The 15,697-nt window shown below is 42.2% G+C and overlaps 1 protein-coding gene across 2 annotated transcripts in view; it reads right to left on the bottom strand.

Annotated features, from left to right (window-relative positions):
* Positions 1 to 15,697, bottom strand: part of EPB41L4B (erythrocyte membrane protein band 4.1 like 4B) — a 193,043-nt gene that overhangs the window by 121,112 nt on the left and 56,234 nt on the right. For both annotated transcript variants that reach the window (XM_054991038.1, XM_054991039.1), the window contains exons 4-12: positions 12,717 to 12,795; positions 6,984 to 7,028; positions 5,418 to 5,470; positions 3,060 to 3,180; positions 2,757 to 2,844; positions 2,490 to 2,578; positions 1,983 to 2,052; positions 1,645 to 1,814; positions 490 to 599 (exon numbers count right to left, since the gene is read on the bottom strand). In XM_054991038.1, coding sequence (XP_054847013.1) covers positions 490 to 599; positions 1,645 to 1,814; positions 1,983 to 2,052; positions 2,490 to 2,578; positions 2,757 to 2,844; positions 3,060 to 3,180; positions 5,418 to 5,470; positions 6,984 to 7,028; positions 12,717 to 12,795 — 825 coding nt within the window. The remainder of the gene's footprint in view (positions 1 to 489; positions 600 to 1,644; positions 1,815 to 1,982; positions 2,053 to 2,489; positions 2,579 to 2,756; positions 2,845 to 3,059; positions 3,181 to 5,417; positions 5,471 to 6,983; positions 7,029 to 12,716; positions 12,796 to 15,697) is intronic.

Here is a 15,697-nt window from a genome sequence, read left to right as displayed (position 1 = left end):
ACCATGCAGAGGCAGGCAATGGCAAACCACCTCTGAGTGGCTCTTGCCTTGAAAACTCTATAGCGTTGCCATTAGTTGGCTTTGACTTAACAGCACTTTACACATACACAAGCAACTGCCATCAGAACTGGACCGCGGGATCCTTGATTTGTCTGTCTCAAGGTCTGAGGTTTCTCCATGATCAAGATACACTTCTTCAGTGTTCCTTCCGTCTTCCCAATTGAGCAAATATTATAGAGAAAACCTGCTTTACTGGAGGATTTCTCAGGTGCTTCTGAGAAAACAGATTTGGGAATAAAAAATGATAATAAAGGCAACTGACACAAGCAGCCCTTTACTCCCTCCCCAGATGTATATCCTTCAGCAGTGAGAGTTGTGATGAAATGAAGACATGTATATGAAAATGAACGGAGAAAGAAGCTCCAATTTCAATTAAGCATTTGGATTAAGGAAAAACAGCATACAAAAATGCTGGCTACGAATTCCAACCTTTGAAAGTTGAGTGCCTTCTGGAGGGATACCGCTTGCTTGGCCGCCGTTCAAACGTGCTGGTTCTGCGTAACCTGGATCCGTGCGTCGCTTGGTACTCCGTTCTCCCACTTATAAGAAAAAGGGAGGGGAAAACTAGCACCACAGACTAGATTGATTTCACACCCCATCCCCACCTCCAAAACACAAAAAACATACACATACATTCAAGGTAGGAGCAAGAGTCTGCCTCCTTTTTTCCTCATAAAAACGCAAGATGGCATATAAGAATACATACAAGGAATTCTGAAGTAACTACTGTGAACAGCCATTCACAGCAACCAGAATAATATTACATAATTTTACAACAGCAGTGGTTAAAAGTCATACCTCAGAATGTGCCATCAAAACCTAGTTTAAAACTTTTTCATGAACAGCTCATACAGCAAAAGTTCTGTCAGTCCTGGCTAAACATCTCCTGTTGCCCTAGTCAAGTTCCACCCACAAGCCAAAGCAGTACCTCTCTGTTCTGTCAGAACAACTTACTTGCTGCTCAAGAAACCAAAATACTCAATCCCCAATGCTCTCAGCATGAGAATTCCCCTTAATAATCTTGTCCCGCCACTTCTCTTAGTAAAGGGGACCAGACCACACCAGCCACTGAACCAAGGCAACTCCTATTTAAAAAACAGGCTCTTGACATTCTAGGAGAGCAAATTCCGGCTTATTAACAAACTCCCATTTCCAGTGTCCCTTAGAAGGAGAGGCTTCCTTCAACTTTTGTACCCAAGCAGTCAAGATCTGTACAAAGTGAAAGGTTATACTACATGCAATTAATGGCAATAAAGATCATCCTTAGTTTCTGCAACTAATCACTTGCCCGGTCACCTACAATAAGTAAGGATTGCCTCCAGGTGACTACAGAGGAAAGCTTTTGCAAAGCTGAAGAGTTTGCCCCCCCCACACACACACACCTTCAAGACATCAATACCATACTATTGGCCAACATAGGTAAAGTGTGGACAATTGGTAGTTGTTATAGATTTTCCGGGCTGTATGGCCGTGGTCTTGGCATTGTAGTTCCTTCGACAATATGTGGACAATTGGACTAGTTGAAAAATGTCATCTAGTAATTTTTGTGGCTTTATCTGCAAGTCTACATATGCAATTAGGTACCTGAATCTGAAGCGAGAACCCAGTCGGATAAAATCTGACCGGTTAGATTTACTGTTTGCTGGGGTGCGTAACCGGAAGAAGGCATGGTGTTCCACCGCACATTTCCAGAGGTGCTTGCACGTTTTAGCATTGTCTAATCGGAAAACAAACGTGTGTTCTTGCTCTCTACCCTAATAGAGGAAAACAGAATTCTTGTAAGTTCTCACACATGCCATCTTGTTAAAAATAGCATCACAAAAAGAACCCTTGACCTGGCAATGTGCTAAGCCCTGTGGTGAACGTCTGCTGAAATCACAGAGCTCTGGACAGTGCAGGATCAGGCAACAGGAAATGGGTACCTGTTCATCATCTTCTACCACCACAAGTGTCAGCTTGCTCTTTTTGAAGTCCATTTTAGTGATTTTGGGCCTAATCAGAAAGGAAACAGGTAACCACAGATTACTTCACAATAGACACTGTGCCTGAGTGCCTAACTTGGCTTTAACTGTCTGCCAGTTTACCTTGCTCTATGGCAAGATCTACAATATTAAGAAACCATTATAACTTTTTTGTCATCAAACAGTATATATAACTGCTATTGTTGTGCAAAATTTGAGATACAATGCTATAAAGCAGGAAGTTCCACCCACCATTCTTATCCCCCAGGAACAGCATTTAGGGAAGATCAACGGTATGCACCAGGAAGGGTTAAGCAGAAAAATTCTGTTCCGCTGATGAAACTGTTCTCTGTTAGCAGAAAATTCAGTCTGAATTCAACTTTTGAAGAGGATCTAAAGACAGAGACAATCCCGCCTCTCGTTCTTGAGAGGAGAAAGCACGTTAAAATGTTAGCAGAAAGGACTCACCAAAAAAATAAGCCGATCTTGTTTGCTCCTTCAAAGATCAGGATACCTGTTGGCGTCAACCCAAGAGCATATTCACAACCATCTCTTCCCTACAAGCAATGCAAGATTATGTTGAATAAAAAGTTTCAGCTCTGAGGTTTATACTAGAAAACTGAAAACAGGTGAGGAAAGCTTTTTAAGTGCAACATATTTAAGAGCAGAAATCATAACATTTAGTCATAATCTTCCCGTTTGCTACAAAAATATCCTGCAGTGAGAACCGCTTACCTTAACAATGTGCATATCTACCCCGTACATCTCGAGCCATTTGGCTTTGTTCAAGTAGCACATTTCAGCCTGTGCAGGACTCTTTCCCCTAGACAAGCAAGAGGTAGGGCAAAAAAAAACTCCAGTCATTGAATCGGAAATCTTCCCTTTTCTCTTTCTGCTTGCATTTAAGATCCCAATTTTGAGGATGAAAATGCACAGCTCTAAATTCATTTTTTTTTATCATTTCCAAAATTTGTATTCAACTAAACAAAAGCAGATTTGTGCACACGTGCATGCACACACCTACAGATGCCTCTATACCTGAATTCTTTCCACTTCTGAAAAATCTCAAACTCCATTGCCTCAGTTTGGTTAGGGGTAAATCTGAATTCTGACACAAGTTCCGGAGTATGTTCAGGATGTTCACAGTCACCAAGCTCAGCTGCCAAAGTTAAAAGTTTGAAATAAAAGGTTACTACACTGCAAATTAGATTAGAATTCTCAATGATTTCCTATCCGTGTTAGCCCTCAGAGAAAATACGTCTCTCTCCAAGGGGCTATGGGTGGCTAACAGAGATTCCCCCCATAATTTTGTCTTCACAACAACATTAGACAGAAAGTACACAACTGGCCCAAGGTCACCCAGTGAATATCACATCTGAGTGGGGATTTGAAGTCTCCCCGTTCCTAATGTGACCCTGACCTGGATAGCCCCGGCGAGCCTGATCTCGTCAGAACTTGGCTGCTAAGCAGGGTCAGCCTTGTTCAGTAATAGGATGGGAGACCTCCAACAAAGAACAGGGTTGCAGAGGCAGGCAATGGCAAACCACCTCTGTTAGTCTCTTGCCTTTTTTTTTTTTTTTGAAAAATTTTTTATTGGGTTAGAATCCGTTATTTTTACATTTACATTCAATTTTCCCCAAATTTTTCATTTCTTACCCCCTCCCTTTCCCCCCCTTTTGTTGACTTCCAACAGTTTTCCAACCCTTTGTCCCTTTTCCCTTATTTCTATTAAATTCCTCTATCTAAAACAAATATATATTCTCCATTATACTAAGCAGTACATCCTTAACTATTTTTTCTTATTATATACCCAAACTGTAAGTCTTTGTTTCCATCTTAGATAAACAATTTATCCCATTTTCCATTTTTAAATATTTCTATATATCATAAACCTATATATCATAAACCATAAAAATCTTACACATTTAAATCAAACAATTTGACTTATTCTCTATATATTACTCATTCTGTCTTTTTATGGTAATTCTATATAACTCTCATCACATAGTCAATCAATTTGACTCGTCTATACCTTCAGACATTCAGTTTGGTGCATTATACAAATCTTATCAAAGAAAGAAAATATTGTTGGTTACTCAATCCTTATATTTAATCCTTATAGTTAATTATTTTCTATCAATATTCTATTTATTGACCTATATATATCTATATATATGTCAATCTATTAATCTAACTGCTTATAAATTCACATTTATCTCTTCTCCCCCCGGTAAAGTCACCCCCCTCTATATTTTATTATACTTCAATAGTTCTCAAACTGCCACAGTTTTCCTCCCACCTCCCATTTCTTCTCCAAATATGGTTTCAGCATGTTAGTCTCTTGCCTTGAAAACCCCACCAGGGGTCGCCATAAGTCAACTATGACTTGAGGGCACTCTCCACCACCACCAATTCCTAATCTGACACTACCACACTGCACTGACTTCTAGAAATGGACTTTTTGTAAAATTCTGATTTACATCTCAGGTCATGGTAGACTTCTCCACCCTATAAGAATACTTCAGAACATATTCTTCTTTAGCTTTCTACAGAAAAATGATTTGTATATGTTCATATACTTCAACAAAAGGCTTAGGAACCCAAAAGATTTGTGAAAAGCAATTTCTAAAACAGCAACCATTTAATACTTATCTCTTTTTTGCCTTCTATGAATGTCATCTTCTGTAACATTTGTGTTCTATAAACGGATAATTCATGCCCTTAATTTCCTCAGTAGAGGGATTAGTTCTCCTTCCAAACAGATATTAGTACGATAAATCTATTTCAATTCTAGCTCTCCCTGTTATTCAATTTTTTTCTATTAAAATATGGATAAAATGGAATTATTTATAGACTCTGAAGAAAAAAAGAGAACACACTCCAAACAGCACTACACCTGTAAAATAATAGTTGATGGAACAGATTTGAGTGTTCTAAACAACCCATTTGTACCTTTTAAAAAGGAATATTTCATAAGAACTTTGCTAGTAATGGACTGAACTCCAGCATTTACAACTAAGAACAGTCATTCGAAATATGCATTATCTATCTTTTAGAGCCCTGTAAAGATTTCAGTGTTCATACATGGCTAAATACAAAGGGCTTCATCAGGAGAATTTTGATTAGACCCTGCAAGATGATAGAAAACTGTAGCTGCCCTCTCAACAAAGAGAAGAACCACAGAGCCATCTTCTAAAAGCTACATCTTATTTCCAAAAAGAAGCTTTTTCTCTCACACAATCGTGAGACTTCTGAGGAGAGCATTATGTGCAGAGGCAGAATATGCATTTACTCCACAGCAACTCCAATGGTTGCGGCGGTGTCAAAACCTGGTCCTCAAACTGCCTTCTGTGAAACAGCCACCAACAGTTCTGACCAAGCTGGTGATGGCATTACCTTGGAGGCACAAGGCTGAAAGTTCCACTGCGGTTTCATAAGGGCATTTTAGTCTGGGGGAAAAGAAGACACACATGATTACTTTAGTCAAGACTCATCATTTATCATAAGAATGAACAGGCACCCCCCATCCCTGTTCTCTGGCTCTGCATTCACACCCATGAATTTTAACTGCATGGGCTCCACTTGTTTCAACAAGAAGCCCCTTTACCAACATGAAAAGGGTGCTCAAGGGCTACATCTGGGGACTGCACTCAGTGGCAGCTGAGAGGCATAGCATGCCTACTTTAAAACACACACATCCAAAATTCAATACACTTGCAGCACTCGAGTCAGCCGACCACACAATTCTGTACACATACAGAAATATCCCCTGTAAGTTAAAACAAAACAGTACTGCATTATAAAGAGTCGTCTACAGTCCTTCTCCCTGACTTGCTAGTGGTCTATGTGCAGGGATTTAAAAATGTGTGCATATGTATCAGAGCACTGAATGAAGTGAGCTCTTATCTGCTTTGCTACAGCCCACTCACAGGCCTAAATGCCAGTGAGCCTGAGAGCATCCAAGACACAGCACTGTAGCAGGGACAAGTCTTCCAAGCTAGTTTGGTGCCAGTTTGGTGTAGTGGTTAAGAGCATGGGACTCTAATCTGGAGAACTGGGTTTGATTCCCCATGCCTCCACTTGAAGCCAGCTGGGTGACCTTGCTCAGTCACAGCTTCTCGGAGCTCTCTCAGCCCCACCCACCTCACAGGGTGTTTGCTGTTGTGGGGATAATAATGATATACTTTGTAAACCGCTCTGAGTGGGTGTTAAGTTGTCCTGAGGGGTGGTATATAAATCGAATGTTATTATTATGATGTTATTTTTAAGATCAAAAGACGTGACTGCAACAGGCAATGGGGTCATTGTAATTGTAAATCCTCTTTTAAGACAACTTCCCCCTCTCTTACAGAAAAGAGAAGTTGCTCAAAGCATTTTGTGTACTGAACATGTAAGCAGAGGCTTGCAACAGAAGACACGGTCTTCAGCCTTTTTCTTGACTGCAACTATTGTTTCGTTGGATATAGACAAGTACTGGGTGAGAACTCCCCTTGGCTTCTTTAATTCATCATTTTACTTCAAAACGGGGCGCTAAGGGTGGTATGTGGTGAACTGGTCCAATATTTGACCATGGACACTATTGTGATTCAGCCAGTTTCCAAACACGTAACTTTGTTGTGAGTTGAGTTAGGTCTATTAAAAACAGGATTCTGAATCTCCCCACGTGCAAAGTGGCAAAGCCAAAATCCTGCTATCATTTCACTTCAGCGAACTCTCCGTTATCAGAAGCTATTAAAACACACAGGAACAAGAAGTGGCTGTGTTAATTTGGTGTTTCTTAATCAACTGACATTTTTATTGTTAACCAAAGTGCTTTGCAGTGTAAAGAGAGAATTTTGAGCAATATAAGACGGGACTCTGGATTTTTTATCTTAGTGGCTATATTTATTATCTTGCTCTAACTGCCTCCTGACAGGAAATGTAATTCAAATATAATAAGCATAAATAAAGATTTGCACTTACTTTCCTGAAAGAATGTCCTGTCTTAGCTGCAATACAAACAGGTACCTAGCAACATACAAGCAAAACAACAGTCATATTTCCCAATAGCTCTCCACCCATTCTGGGAAATAAAAATTTAATTTGCAACAGAACTTTTTTTTTTTTTAAACCCTAGCTACAGTTCTCAAACCATTCACAACAGACTATTCCCACAAAAAACAAAAGGGTAGTTTTAGGGTCAATTTTGTCTGAGGAGAAAAGCCATTATGGCAGCCAGGATGTAGCAGAGCAAGCCTGCGCCTAGACCCTGGAGGCAGGAACAGAACGGAGGAAGGGGGGTCCCACGTGCCAGACAGGAAAGAGGGAGAACTTCATTCTTGCCTCCCTGACTGGACAGCTGGAATCACCCAAGATGTCCTCTGCCTCAGAGGGAGAACTTACTACAGAGTTTTCTTGTTGACCTGCTTATGCAAAAAAGACATCAAATCTGTGGTACAGCAGCTAAGCATTCCCCGCCCACCCCCATTACACCAGCAGTACTGGAATGGATTACACGGCTATCCAGAACACTTTGAAGCGGCAGTACAATACTTCGTGGTAGGTTTCCTGGTTCAACTGGGAGACTACACATTGTTATGACGAACAGGAGATACACAGAGAGAAGGCGATAATGGTGACTGAAGCAACGTTTACTCCCAGATTACAGTCTTCGCCCTACAGGATTCACCAGGGCAACTGGGAAAAGAACAGGCTCTTACCTGCAAAAGCTTGCCCTGGGATCTGTCTCCAGAAAGAGCTACGGTGTGACAAAATATTGGAAAGAAGCCCACCAACTTGGAAGGTAAGCTCCAGACCTTTCCCCCAGCCCACTCCCTGGTCTCCAACCATTAGGCCACTGGCTCATCCAAAGCAAGAGACAGGCAAAGCTTGATTTCCAAGACCTGGGACTGCATCCCTTTGGGATGGTATTAAACCTGTTTCCCGGTGACCCCACCTGTTGACCATCCAGGCTATTGCCCCCAGTACAGCCCCATTTTCAGTTCTGCTTCCAGTGTTTTTTACCACCAGTTGTTGGCTTTTCACCAGCATTTGTGCTACGAACTACTTCAGTGCTTTGTACAATGCCAATCTAGAAGAAACATACTGGTGCTATTTACTCTACAAGGGTCTGAAGAAAGCAAAAACGCTCATTGGATTATTAGGGTTGAATCAAAGAGAACAGAATGTAATAGTAAGTAAGGATGGATGGACTTTCAATGCCCTGTTATTCACTACTCTTAATATCAGAAGGACAGTATTATTTTGTACATTAGAAAAGACATTCTAATAGGCAGGATGAGGAAGAATCTCTATAGATGACGGCCACAAGGCCAGCTACAGGTTCTGAAGTAGGAGTTTGCACCCAAAAAAGTTTGGTAAATCCAGGGTTTGTTTGTTTGTTTGTAACCAAAACTGAGAAAAATTCGGAATTTCCTGAATTCAGAACTGATTCTCTAATTCAGTTTGGCTATTTGCGAAAAGGTCGGCCATTGTTTTCTACAGGGAAATCACTCTGCAGAGTATCCAGTAGGCTGGGGGACTCATTCTTCAACCAAATTTGGAGGGAACCTGCTCCTAACTGTCCTCTAAAGACTTGCCAGGTTTTGTGAAGATTGGACCCCTGGGGTCAATTTTATGGGTCCCAAAAGAAGGCGTCCCACCCACTCTCCATTATTCCCTATAGAGAAAATATCTGGGGACTATCCAGAGAGCTGGGGGTGATATATTTCATGAAAGCTCCACCAAATTTTCAGGAACCGACCCCCGACTCTCCTCTAAGGATCCTCCAAGTTTCAGGAATATTGGACCCCAGGGGCCAATTCTATGGGACTATGAACAAGGTGCCCCCAGCCTCTCCCTTGTTTCCTATGGCAAAGACGTCAAAGTGCTCATTGCAGAAACACACCAGGGCAAGACTGCCACGGCCAAGGTATACACCCAAATTCAAGCTGAGCTTATCCTAGAGAAAGTCCAACAGAACCAAACTGAAGCACAGGACGGAATCTCCCCCAGAACCAAAGTGAAGGAAGGGGACCAACATCACATCAGAGAATCATTCCATCCAAACCAAACTGAAGCAAGGGACACTGTTAAATTTAGCCTAACAGAAGCACACTGAAGCACAGGAATGAATCTTCCAAAACCAAAGTGAAGCAAGGGGACCAACATCACACTAGAGAATCACACCCATTCCACCCAAACCAAACTGAAGCAAGGGATACTCTTCCAACTTGGCCCAACATAACCAGTGTCACTCACAGCAGCTAGGCACTGGGTTCAGCCAATGATGAAACACCACAGAAAAGAACCAAGCAGTACCCAGCCACAAGGACAAGGCATTTTCTTGCTTCAGTTTGCTTCTGTTGGGCTAAGTTGCAACAGTCTCCTCCTCCTGGCCATGGACTGCTTACCTCCTGGCCATCTGGATGAATGGCCAAGCAGTGACGGCACAGAGTAGCAACAGCAGATTGGGCCAGTGGGCCTTGGAGGCCCTGAGAGCTCTCCCAGGATCCACACAGGATGAATGACAATGATTAGGTCTTCTTCTCATAGTCTATAGCATCTTTTATTGAACAAAGAATAACCAAACCAAGAAGGAAGACGCTTCAAAGGAGAATCCAAACTATGCTTCAGTTGTAGCCCATTAGAAGGTACCTCATCAACTAGGTCTCAGTCCACCCAGAAGGGACAGGCACGCCACACATCAAGATTTGTCACCATTCTCCTCCTTTCGTTATTATTTATTTAACAAAATATATACCCCCACCTTTTTGCCCTCAGAAGGGCCACCAAGGCAGCTAACAAATTAAAACATGCATAATAAAATCACATCTTAAAAACCTTTAAAACCAATCAAAAACACATTATTAAAACAATCAAAACCAGAGTTAAAATAAGTACAAAACATAAAAGCAACAATTAAAACACTGGGCAGGAAGGAGGGATCACTGAGAGAATGCCAAACTAAAACAAACAAAACGTTTTCACATGCTAGCTGAAGATGGCAACAGAAGGGGGCAGACAAATCTCTCTCTGGGGAGAGCGTTCCAGAGTTTTGGTGCCACTACTGAGAAAGCCCTTCCCACATAATCTCAGAAGGCCTCCGAAGATGACCACAGAGATCACGTAGGTTCATAAAGGAGTAGGCAGACCCTTCTGGCATGCTGGTTCCATACCATGTAGGATTACACATTCTGCTTGCAGCATTTTGCAGCAATTGAAGTTTCTGAACTTAGCCTGGGAAGGATATTGAGGCAGATGGGTTCTTGCCAACATTAAAGAAGGCATCTCTCAGCACTCTGTATCTTTCACAGAACTAGGGAATGCTGGGTCAGACATTAAGTATAACTTTTACAAGAAACTGGAAACAGAAGCCTAGTGAATGTTTCGGTGTAACCGAATGAATAAGGAAAACATGAGGCATAAGGCAACTAGGTAGGGGGAACACTACCGCATCACCTTCTCCGAGATCACCTGACCTCACCATGCCACTCCTAGATGCCTTGCTCATGGTTGGGACTCCAGACCAGGGTAGGATAGGTCATCTGCCTGTGGAGAAGACAGACAGAAAACCCGGTAGTAAGACCATTTACTCTCCTGGACAGATGATCCAGAACATGTGAGATGTGCTAGCAGCTTCCCTATAGGGAGGAAACCCCAGTTCTCACCTGACAATTGTGACCTGAAGTCCCAACCATGAAATCTACAGCAGGAAGAATTCCAACAGCAGCATCATAGCCAATACCAAGTCTCCACTTTATAAGATACTCTGTAGTGTGGAAGTGAAACTGCTTACGAAGGAATGCGTCTGGAGTTGCTGAGCTATAATCCTGTAAGCAACCAGAATGTCTGATGCCTTGTGTGACTTTCACAATACAGAGTGTAGCCCAGCATTCCTCAGTTCTGTAAGGATATGGGGGTTTGAGAGTTGGCCTCCCTGCAGCTGGAAGGAACTAGCTGTTCCACTGTCCAGAAACAATGAGCAAAAATGCACTCCACCTTCATAATTAAGGCAGGGAAATATACTGTAAGACAAGGTCAAAACTGGTTGAGAAGGCATATGTAAGGAGTAATTATTGAGTGCCAACTTTGAGTGCCAGAAGGAAGGATGTCATTCCATCTATTACTTTCATCTGAAGACATTGAACAATACCCTCATATTTACAGCCCCAAACGGAACATGCATACTTGGAACCAAGATCTGCTTATTTCTAAGTGCACCAGGACTACACACTTAGTGTTGCGCCATTCCCTCTCTTCCTTCTGTCTTCTCTCCTTGCTCCATGTTCTCATGGCTACTAGGGAACAACAGCCATACACTTTCATTTGCCAAGTAAGACGAAGGAGGAATGAAAAATGTTCAAAGTACGTAAACCTCATTCTCCATCTCCGTTAAGGCATGACTTCAGTCTGACATCGGTGACACTCATTATTGAATAACTTCTACAGAGGCTTGGATCCACTAGAAATTTCCATTGGTAGAAGGGGTGTCTGCCAATGGAGCATGACCTTCTTCTTACCTTCCCCACTATATCTCAAAATGCCACCCCAAATGCTGCTCCTGGGAGACAAGGGACCCCTTGAACAACATGAGGAAGAAGCTAAAGGTCTGCAGGGGAAGGGAGATCATCTAAAGAAATCCTCCCATAGTTTTAAGTGTGATAGTTCCCCACCTGCTTCCTAGGCCATCAATAAAATCCAAAGAACCAAAAATGATTTACAATAGAAGCATCTTGACAGCTGTTAAGGAGCTTGCGGGGAATGTTTCGAAGACCCAAGTATTGAAGTTAATGCTAAGGCACCCTGATGATGTTTTGGAAGTTGGAAGCTTCTCTTTAGAGACAAAAAAGTCATGGGAGAAAATCATTTATAAACTGCCTGCTCCTCCAAGAGCTGCTAATCAGACTTCTATACTCTTCCTGTGATTTGCTTGTATTCAGCTTTGTTAATGCCTGATCCTTGAAGCACATTGCATTGCCCGGCTTCTATCTGCTTCACCACCGTCAAGATGTCACCATGTAAACCATGGTGGTTCAACTATGGCCACTGAATTCCCCCCTCCTCCACCTTAGTTAAGGCATATGCCAGCGTCACCGTTAACCTCTGACCGAAGATCTTTTGAGAGCTGCTGCCAGTCATACTGGATAGCCCTGGGCTGGATCAACCACATGGTCGAGTTCTATATAAGACAGCTTCATATGTTCCAACTCTGAGAAGACACACCCCTTAAATGAAGTTACGGTGGGAGCTGAGAAATATAATCTTGAGAAGAGAGGGAGAGAGAACATTCTCTCTTATAACTGGCTCTGGATCTTTTTACCAAAGTTAAGGGGGAATGCATTAAATGCACTGAAGATACATTCATTTACACAATGAAATCTTGTCATATTTTGCTAAATTCAGCCCAGTTTTAAACAGCAGAATACGTAAAGCCCCAATGACAGGTGATAAAGCTGGATAGCAATGCAAACAATGTAACAATGCAATGCAAACCAGGCCACAACCATTCAACGGCCATGTATTGATTTTTACTTGTAAACTGCTTCAAGCAAGACTCTGGGGATGTAGCATACAGATGGTTCCAAATATATGAGTTAAAGCAAAAGCTGCACGGAACCCTGATTGTTGAACTACTACACAAAAAGCACAAACCCAAAATTTATCTCCCACTCTCGTAACAGATTTTAAGTGCTGCAAGTCACAATTCCTTCCTACCTTGTGAATTCCTCATGGAGGTTGTTTGGTTCTGATGAATAGTATTTGATTCGGAACTGTAACACATACGGTGGTCCAACTACACAAAGAAATGGAAACCACACAACAAACAAGATTAAAATATACGTTATAGTATCATAAGGGATTTTGTGAAATAGATGATAGTCTGGTTCGAACAGCGCTGATGTAGCAGAGGAGGAGAAGAAAGGAGGCGATGCTGTGGGAGAAAGAGAGCAGAGCAGGCCACAGACTGAGAAATGGGAAATGGAGGGTCAAACGAGATGCAACGGCAGCCCTAGAGAGTGGGGCAGAGTCACAACAAACAGGCCAATTCCAGTGTGAATCCGTCACTGCATTGGTGCGACCCCGAACACCACAGTTTTAAAACCCATAGAGCTTGGGGGTGAATTCTAGATCACCATGTCAATGCGGTGACATCACTGCCAGGTTTATGAAAAAAGTGACACAGCGTTAGTGTGACACTGCCCCCTCCCCTACCATTTTGTTCCCACTGAGTGGCAGCAGGAGCAACAGAGCCTGAGGAAGCGAAGGCAGCAAGCTCTTTTAAATTGTATGTCTGTCATGTTCAGCTATTAAATGGTGGGTGGGGGGGCCCCATTTTTATCAAGAGAAACTGGAAACTGACAGGGTCAGATTCCCAGTCAGTCACGAAGCTTCACTAGGTGACTTTCAGTGCAATCTTAAACAGAGTTACTCCATAGAATCGTAGAGTTGGAAGGGGCCATACAGTCCTTCTAGTCCAACCCCCTGCCCAGTGCAGGATCAGCCTAAAGCATCTCTGACAAGTATTCATCCAGCCTCTTCATGAAATCAGTGGGCTTAGACTGGAGTAATTCTCCTTAGGATTGCACTGTCCGAGTCAGATATTCTTCAGCCTAACCTCTCTCACACAGGAATAAAATGGAGGCAGGGGAACAATGAAGGCAAGTATGTATTAGCCCTAAATTCAGGAGAGTAAGGACAGTCTAAAAATTAAACCACTGCCATCTACTTCAGTATTTTTGTTACTAGAAATACAGCATTAGAAACTGAATACTCTCAGAGTTGCTTAATTCATAATGTGAAATATGAGGCGATTTTAAACATATACTCTTGTTATGCTCTATATGTACAGACTGGGGAACCATGAGTATAAACAAGTATAAACACGACTGGCATGAAAATAAGCACAAGCAAGACAAGAAAATAAGTATAAACAAAACTGAAGACAGTCCAGCTCTGACCTAGAGTTAGAGGTTTCAAATGAATTAATTTTAAATGTTTATTTGTAATGCTTCTATCCTGCACTTCCTTGGAAATGAGTAGGGCCCATGCCCAGGAATCTTGTTGGCTTACCATGAAGGGGACGTTCACACCTGTTTAGCTTTCAACAATGCTACGGCACGCGTTGCACTCATCAGGCATGATGGATTTTGTGTTCCAGCACAGCATATTTCTGGCCTGAATCAGGGCCTTCGAAGAAAAGCACTGAAGTAGGTAGCATCAGGGAAATGATTAAAAGGCTCTGCCACCCACAATAATCTTAATGATCATTTTCAAAGGCCAGAATCAGGGTTGACTTGGTCTTTCAGCTAAATACTGGGATATGAAAAACGGGAGCTCAAGAAAACCAGAAGAGCACAACACTGGAGAGGGACAAAGAACAAAGGAGCTATAAAATAATAACGACCTCTAATACTTTAGAAATCAGTTAATTTATATCAAAAGATATAACATGTCTTGGGGCCCAGGTGTGAGAAGCATCGGAGAACGGTAACAATGTACAGTTAAGGACAATTCAAAGATGGGCTGGGAATCAGTAGAGTATGAGAAATCACTCATTTTGATATTCTTTCTTATGATTAAAAGTACCGAAAATATACTAACACTATTTATATTTTTTTAAGATGGTATCTGAGTATCAATAACCTCATCAGTGGATTGAAGTTATGAGGCAACAAGCGGGAGACTCGTACGGGGGAACCTAGCCCCCTTTGCTCGCCCACTCACTGGCCAGTCTGTCCACCTGCAGTGCCTCAGCAGAAGGAACAGGGGGCAGCTGCTTCTCCCCCACTGCAGCAACACTGCCTCTGCCGGCCATTTTTGGCTATTTTGATACATATTTATTTCATTTATACCCAATCTTTCTACACAATGAGGACCCAAAGTAGGTTATGCCATTCTCCTCTCTTCTATTACATTCTCACAACAACCTGTGAGTTAGGTTAGCTTAAGAATATGGGACTGACCTAAAGTCACCAGTCAGCTCCATGGCAGAGTGGGGATTTGAACCTGGATCTCTTAGACCCTAGTCTGAATGCTTTGTCTCCTGGAATGGGTGGGTAAAGACTTGCAGCCAAGTCCTTACCCAACATCGCACTGGTTGCTGTTGAACAGAAGTGAGTACCTAGTCCTGGGTGAGTCATGCACGTTGTGTGGTATAAAGTGGTCGCTGCTGTTGGCCCCAACAAGTCCTCACTCAAAGGCCAAAACGGCCCTGGAAAGGGCCCTGGACCCTCCCCCCCTGTCTTTTACTAGAAACCCAAGCTTTAACTGGTAATAGTGTTGTAGTTGCCTAGCAACAGCCACAGAGGGCTTGTATTTCTTAAAACTACAGGTACTACTTATATTATTGAGGGGGGGGGTTAACTGCCCCTTCCCAGTATACTTTTTCTTTTAGATTTCCAATTTTTCGCAGGTTTGTAGAAAAATCTCTCTTCTGTTCATAGCTTAAATCTCTGGATTTAAGTATCCTCAGATTTTGTCACATTGAGAATTAGATGTACCGATGGCTAGTTAGCCAAGAATGCAACCCCTATCAAGTGGGACAGCCAGGAATTGTTAAAGATGATTTTGAAAACATGTCAGTGTCGGTGTCTGGACTCACTGTTAACTGCTTCTTAGAAGGGGCTCCTTTGTCTTATGCCCTGCTTAGTTTGGGTAAGTTGTTTAACGTGCTCAGGTAATTATATACAGATGTG

This window comes from Eublepharis macularius, chromosome 11 (assembly GCF_028583425.1).
Source record: "Eublepharis macularius isolate TG4126 chromosome 11, MPM_Emac_v1.0, whole genome shotgun sequence".
Taxonomy (NCBI): domain Eukaryota; kingdom Metazoa; phylum Chordata; class Lepidosauria; order Squamata; family Eublepharidae; genus Eublepharis; species Eublepharis macularius.
The sequence above is the reverse complement of the archived record's forward strand: the minus strand, read 5'-3'. Positions and strand labels throughout refer to the sequence as shown.